This window comes from Helobdella robusta (genome assembly GCF_000326865.2).
Source record: "Helobdella robusta unplaced genomic scaffold HELROscaffold_113, whole genome shotgun sequence".
Classification (NCBI taxonomy): domain Eukaryota; kingdom Metazoa; phylum Annelida; class Clitellata; order Rhynchobdellida; family Glossiphoniidae; genus Helobdella; species Helobdella robusta.
The window spans coordinates 67958-75457 of NW_008703634.1; the positions used below are offsets into that span (position 1 = coordinate 67958).

General features: G+C 35.2%; 2 protein-coding genes across 2 annotated transcripts in view; one reads left to right on the forward strand and one right to left on the reverse strand.

Annotated features, from left to right (window-relative positions):
* The first annotated feature begins 475 nt into the window (after nucleotides 1-475).
* On the forward strand, nucleotides 476-4030 carry HELRODRAFT_116969 (hypothetical protein). The gene is made up of 8 exons (XM_009013224.1): nucleotides 476-536; nucleotides 1092-1184; nucleotides 1349-1461; nucleotides 1845-2019; nucleotides 2443-2567; nucleotides 2729-2810; nucleotides 2948-3173; nucleotides 3688-4030. The coding sequence occupies exons 1-8, from the start codon at nucleotides 532-534 to the stop codon at nucleotides 3763-3765; spliced, it is 897 nt and encodes a 298-aa protein (XP_009011472.1). The 5' UTR covers nucleotides 476-531; the 3' UTR covers nucleotides 3766-4030.
* A 1943-nt stretch (nucleotides 4031-5973) lies between these two features.
* The window catches only part of HELRODRAFT_194928 (hypothetical protein), a gene marked incomplete at its 5' end in the record, with an annotated part of 33373 nt that continues 31846 nt past the window's right edge, over nucleotides 5974-7500 (reverse strand). The window contains 4 exons of the mRNA XM_009013225.1: nucleotides 5974-6384; nucleotides 6715-6758; nucleotides 6956-7048; nucleotides 7338-7500. The exon at nucleotides 7338-7500 is cut by the window's right edge and continues 245 nt beyond it. Coding sequence (XP_009011473.1) covers nucleotides 6148-6384; nucleotides 6715-6758; nucleotides 6956-7048; nucleotides 7338-7500 — 537 coding nt within the window. The 3' untranslated portion in view covers nucleotides 5974-6147. The remainder of the gene's footprint in view (nucleotides 6385-6714; nucleotides 6759-6955; nucleotides 7049-7337) is intronic.

The window sequence follows — 7500 nt, forward strand, 5'->3', positions numbered from 1 at the left end:
GGTTGTTTGTGTGGTTGTTTGTTTGGTTGTTTGTTTGTTTGTTTGTTTGTTTGTGTGGTTGTTTGTGTGGTTGTTTGTTTTGTTGTTTGTTTGTTTGTTTGTTTGTGTGGTTGTTTGTTTGTTTGTTTGTAAAAATGTGGAATGTAATTTAAGATGTATAAAACAATTCTTTAATTAATTTTTAATTAATTAATTAACTAATTAATTTTTGCGAAATTGCTTTCACGAAGTAGTCTCATCCTCAAATTACATTACCATCACATTACCTTATCACCATATAATAACATTATCATCCCGCCATCCCATTGTTGATCCAGCAAGCAGAAAAATTCCCTCCCGGCCTGGAAAATCTTTCAGAACCGGATCAGCAATCAGGCGCTCTACCTCGCGGAAGACGCCGACAACATCGAAGAGTTACTCCGGAACCTGAGAGAGCTGGAGGTCGTGGAGATTGAGGAGATCCCGGATATGGGCACGCAAATCAAATTGATCCTGGTTTTCAGTGACGGAAGCCACGGCTTATTCAAGCCAATGAGGCCGGTTTGTGTAATTGTGCTTTGTGTGTTCATCTGCTTTGCTTGTTCATCTCTTTGTTTGTTCTTCTGTTTGCGTGTTCATCTATCTGTCTGTGTTTTCTTCTGTTTGCGTGTTTTATTAGAGTATACTAACTTGTTGCGATTTCCTTAGCCAATTATTACGACTACTACTTCTACTACTGCTACTTCTACTACTACTACTACTTGATTACTACCAGCGCTACTGCTGCAGCTGCCACTACTACCACTACTTTTTTTATAACTACAAATTGAACAGGTGTCTTCGCGACAAAAGTCCAGGCAATTTTAATCATAACAGCATCCCACGCAAACTTTTACACAACCTTTTCACGCGTATTTAAACATCTTTTCTACGATTTCTTTTCTTATCATCGTCGTCAGAATTTCACAAAAATTTCACACACGTCACCTATCTACACATGTTTTCGCACACGTCATCACACGTATTTAAACATCTCCCTCCACAACTTTCCACCTACATTCATCTCCTAAATTAGCCACCGACCAACCAACTAGTGACCGTTTTATTAACAGGGTGCCCAGGGAGCAAGAAGAGACTCTGGACATATACTATATGTACGAGAAGGAGCGTCATACTTCGGAGATAGCAGCTTTCCATCTTAATAGGTGAGGTTTTTGTTTAGGTTTTTGTTGTCATTTGTTATCATTTGTTATCGTTTGTCTTTGATCACTTGATCACGTTGATCAGCTCCATCATCGTCGTCGTCGTCTTCCTCATCATCTTCATCTTCATCATCTTCCTCACCATCTTCATCATCATTCCCACACAGGATCCTAGGCTTCAACACAGTTCCGCCAGTTGCTGGCAGGCTGTTCAGCATGACCGAAGAAATATATCCTCTGCTAACGGAAGATATCCAAGAGCATTTCTTTTATTCACCTGGTTGGTGCGTGTGTTTGTTTGTGTGTGTATGTGTGTGTCTTTGTAAGTATGTATATGTGTGTTTGTGTGTGTGTGTCTGTGTGTGTGTCTGTGTGATGGACGCTAGGCGATGGTTAAATGGTATAAAATAATGAGATATACATACGTGTGTTTGTATGTGTTTGTTTCAGCATGTGTGTTTGTGTGTGTGTTGTATGTAGAGTACATGTGTTTTTTTACATGTTTGTATGTATGTGTGTGTGTGTGTGGTGTGTGTGTGTGTGTGTGGTGTGTGTGTGTGGTATGTGGTGTAATAAGAATGAAAGAAAAAATGGTGAAATAAGAAAAGAATAAAAGAATGTAATCTACCGATCAAATACACCGACCAACCACCCATTGGCCAGTTGACAATGTGTGCTTCTTCGGTCAGTGTGATTACTTCTGTGACGCTGCCAACTCGGTGTGTGGCGTGGGAGAGATGCTCGAGGGATCTGTGGCTGCCTTCCTTCCCGATAGGGACCTTGCCAACTGGAAATCCATCGCTAATCCCTGGAAGAGATCTTACTCGAAATACAATAGGTGATGTTGGTGTCGTGTTTTGTTGTTGTTGTTGTGGGTATTGTTGTACAAACAATCTTGTTGTAATTAATGGTGTTACTTTTATGAGTTTTACTTCACATTTTTGTACGGCTTTCAAAAACGCTGGCGCACAACTAAACTTTTGCAACCTAGAGACTTACAACTCGTACATCACGTAGTCACACATTTCTATACGCACACCAACCGACCAGCAACAAATCAGAGGCACACAACGTATCGTTGATTTTTTTAATTTTACACCGACGACAAGCCATCCATGCGAGACACGGCACTCCTACTGTCTGAGCTAGCTACCTGGCTAACTATCTTCAGAATGATTCAGATGATGACGTTCATTTTTTTTGTGTGCGTGCGTGTGTGTGTTTGTGTGTGTGTGTGTGTAACTGATCAAACGTCCAACAGATCTGAGTGGGAGACCACGGACGACCCTGAAGGGTACTGTGAGGGGGTGCGACTTAAGCCGCCCTTTGACCAGGACAGAGCGATACTCAATGTCATAGATTCGGCCATATTTGATTTTTTGATAGGTTCGTCTGTTTGCCGTCATGTCGTGGTAAATGAATGAATGAATGAATGAACGAACGGGGACAAATGAATGAATACAAAAATAACTGAATAAAGAATGAATGATTTAAGAAATAAATTTACGAATGAATGAATGAATGAATGAGTAGATAAATGAATGCAGGTAACAAGGATCGTCATCACTACTACACTTTTGTCTCATATGGTAACAATTCCTACTACTTGCTTTTTGATAACGGCAAAGGGTGAGGCATTTAGATGTTATAATTATTTATTATTATTATTATTAAAATTATTTATTATTATTATTAAAATTATTCATTATTTTATTATTGTTATTATCCTTCAAAACCAAACTAATCACAACAAAAACATGCCCCAGATTTGGTCGGCCGCACGATGACATCATCGACATCCTGGCACCTCTCTACCAATGCTGCCTCATTCGATTCACAACCTTCCGAACACTGGTTCAAATGCACACGGATCCCGAACGAAGACTCAGCCATCTAATGAGGGAGTCTCTATCACACGATGCCCTTCCGGAAATACTGACCCCGGCCCATCTCAGAGCCCTGGATCGAAGGGTCAGAATAGTTCTAGAACAGGTTTGTAAAAAATATTTTTCTAGAAATGATTCCTCAGTTGTACCGGACCTGTGTGATGTTTCGTGGTGGATAAAATTGTCAACTCAATTAACGCAATTTAATCAATTAAATCAATCAATTAAATCAATCAATCAAATCAATATTAACGTAATTTGTGAACATTATGAATGTTTACTAGAAACGAAACGAAACGATTTTTTTCAAACTATTTTGTTTAATCCCATCTGTCATTTTATTCTCGACGTCTTTGGTTTTCATTTGCACGAAATAATGAAAATGTTAAAGGCCGTTCTGGTAGTTGATGATTCCACCAAAATTACAAACAAATGGAGTCCTTCTTCTGAATATAAGATCTCGGGGCAAAAATGCAGCTTTCAACCTGTCCCTCATTTGTTCCGTGCCCAAAAAGCGTCATAATGGATAACACTTTCCAAATTATTTTACAATATAATTATAATATAATTTATGTGCTAAAGATATTTTAAAATATAATTATAATCATAATATAATTTAGGTGCTGAAATGTTTGAAAACCAGAGGAAGGCACCAATCGATAATTATAGACGACGGTTACTACTACGAAAGGGGTTGACCTTTCAACCTTGACCCCTGACCGTCCTCAAACTTTAACGAGGCCACCGAGAGGTCATCTCTAATCTAGGTCATTATACACGAATCATAATTGTGCAAATAATGTTGTGTTAAATGTTTAAAAAGCTTTCAATTTAGAATCAGGAATATCGCTATTTTATTCGACGGCTCTGACAACATTGGGTTTAATTTATTTAATAATTCAATCAATTGATTATTTAATTTATTCATTTGTTTTTTTTTCAATAAAAATATAATTAGTATGATGAATTTTATTAATTATATTATTTTGGTTGGAATAATTTGAAAAAACAAAACCAAAAGATGGAAGTTTATTCTACATTAGCCTTATATTATCATCAACTCGTTAAAAAAAGTTATAAAAATTGATAGTATCAAAGAATGTTAATTGCCAATCAATCAATCAAGCGATCAATCAAGCGATCAATCAAGCGATCAATCAAGCGATCAATCAAGCGATCAATCAAGCGATCAATCAAGCGATCAATCAAGCGATCAATCAATCGATCAATCAATCAATCAATCAATCAATCAATCAATCAATCAATCAAGCAATCAATCAATCAATCAATCAATCAATCAATCAATCAATCAATCAATCAATCAATCAAGCAATCAATCAACCAACTATAATATATCACTTAATTATAAACACAGAAACAACAACAAGAACAAACAAACACCGACAAAAAAAAAATTTTTTAATCTGACAAATAAAATTTCATTAACTTGAAATTGCGAAACAACGACAGCGCTAACAACAACAACAACAACAATAATAATAAAGAATAATAACAACACAACAATCAAACCCGGAAGATATGCTGTTGTTTATTAGGCAAAAGGCAATTATGGATAAATAATAATAATAATAATGATAATAATTCAATATAAATTTGAAAATAAAAACATGCTTCTGATAAACATCACTGATGATGATGATGTTGTTATTTTTGATAACCTGTAAAAAAAAGAACTCTATATACGTGTGTATGTGTGTGTGTATGTTTGTGATTGCGTGTGTGTGTGTCGTGTCTGTGTAGTTTGTTTGTGTGCGTGCGTGTGTGTGTAAGTAGTAAAACACAGATTTACTTATCCAAGTTAATTAATTAGAGATATCCAGGTTGGCAATGATAACTAGTCGTAATAAATGATAATAAAGAAAAACTCAATGAAGATATTGTATCACATATATACATATAGAAAGATATCCTTTGTATCATATACATATAGATATCCTTTGTATCCTTTGTATAGATATATACATACATATATTCTTATATATTAAATAGGAATTAAAATAAGAAGTATAGCTATATATATAAGTGTATATATATATATATATAAGTTTGTGTGTGTATATATATATATATATATATATATATATATATATATGTATATATATATATATATAATCGTTACATCCTTAAGTGCTAAGTTTGGTCCACCCCTGTGGAATTTGTTAAGAAGAAGAGATGGAAGAAAAGAACGCATTAACGGATGAATGAATGAACGAATGAATGAATCATTAGACGGATTGATGAACGAGTGAATGAATTGATGAACGAGTGAAGAGATGAAGGAACGGACGGATGAGTGGAAGGACTTAAGATATTCTACATAAACGAAGGAATTGAAATAGAGTGAACGTCTAATTGAACGTAATGTAATAACGCACTTGAAGAATTCTATGGCGAAAATTATAAGCTAATAATCAATTAAGAATAAATTAATTAATTAATTAAAAATAAGATATGTTGCATTTAAACGGAAGAAAATTATTTTATAAGTCAAGCCATCAGAATCATAAAATCATCAACGAACAAATGAATGAATGAACGAAAGAAAGAATTAATAAAAAAAAGAAAAAATTGAACGGATCAATCAATCAATGAAGAAATGATATATATCAATAAAACATTTATTTAGAAAAACAAAAATTAACCAAAAAAATATTATTTACTACAAACATCTATTTATATTTAAGTTATATATAATTAACTCTCTTTTTCACTTTCTTTCTCTCTCCCTCTAATGTGATAATATCAAATAACAAATACAATTATGGATTTTTGATTTATTCAACTATTTTGTCAACTATTTTGTCAATCAAAGAATTGAATTTATAAAAATATAAATCAACCAACCAACCAATTATTCAACAAACCAACCAACTTAACGAAGTTAAAGCAACCAATTAATCAATCAATCAATTGATCGATCGATCGATCAATCAGCCAATCAACCAACCGCCATTATTTACGATCAACCAGTCAATCAAAGATAAAACAAACTACCAGCCAATCAAAAATCAACTTATTAAACCCAACCAATCGAAAATCAACTAATTAAAACCAGCCAATCACTTCTTCTCCTTTTTACTCTTATTAAAAACCCCCCCGAAAAAACTGTGCTTCTTGCTTTTGGTGCCGGTCGGCCCTTTATCCCCCGGTTCAAGGGTGGCAGAGGACCTGGTAGTGGTGGTGTCGAACTGCATGGAAGAACGGTAGGTCTGCTGAGAGGAAGCTGCTGAAGGGTGGGGGAGGGTGTCGTATGAAGAGACGGGGCGTTGTTGAGGGGGTAGAATGGAGGCTGGCTGCTGTGGATGTGGAGTCATTTTATTATTATTATTGTTATTATTATTATTATTATCTTTATTATTATTATTATTATTATTATTATTATTATTATTATTATTATTATTACTGTTATTATTTTTGTAAGAGTCGTTGTCTACATTATAACTTGAGTAATAATTCGTCATCGTCATCACAATCGTTATCATAATCAAAGACGTCGAAGTCGCCATCATCATCATCATCATCATCATCATCATCATCATCATCATCACCACATCTTCATCATCATCATCATCATCGTCGTCGTCATCACCATCATTACCATCATCATTATCGAAAGAATCGCCCACCTCAAAATCTGATAAAACTTTGTAGTACTGCTTGCCGGAAGCTCCTGCAAACGTTTTATCATCATCATCATCATTACTACATCATCATCATCATCATCATCATTACTACATCATCATCATCATCATCATTACTACATCATCATCATCATCATTACTACATCATCATCATCATCATCATCATCATTACTACATCATCATTGTCATCATCATCATCGTCGTCGTCATCATCACCATTAAGGACCTCCTAAATCACTGGATCCGCTATCGGATGCGGGATAACTTCCGCTGTGCGCCGACTGTGGGGGAGGGACTGAAGTTGGAAGGGGCGGAGTTTCTGGATTTTGATTGGCAGGCGAATGGGTTGATTTGTTGGCTCATTTAATTAGCATATTATACGTACTAACTGATCTGATTAATCAATTAATTAATATAAAACATGTTAATTGTTATGAACAAAGAAAACAAAAAAACCGACAAGCACTCACACAGACAAAGAAACGAAAAGACAAAAAGACAAACAAAAAGAAGAACAAACAACCTGACAGACAGACAGACAAACAAGCAAGCAAACAAACAAACAAATAAACAGACAGACAGACAAACAGACAGACAAACAAACACACCTCCCTCGATACTCAGCTTTCTGGAGTCACCACCTCCAGAACCGTAAGAATGTTGAGAGCCATTAACCTTCAACAACTCGGCAACATTCGCAGATGTTGCCAACAATGTGGGAGATGTTGAAGATTTACTCTCGACAACAGTAGTCAGTTGTTTCGATGATGA

Bases quoted from the DNA above. Each gene is read 5' to 3' on its own strand.
- HELRODRAFT_116969 (XM_009013224.1), top strand. The intron at 2,020-2,442 runs GTGATGTTGGTG...AACGTCCAACAG, and splicing joins TCTTACTCGAAATACAATAG to ATCTGAGTGGGAGACCACGG. The intron at 3,174-3,687 runs GTTTGTAAAAAA...AATATAATTTAG, and splicing joins TCAGAATAGTTCTAGAACAG to GTGCTGAAATGTTTGAAAAC.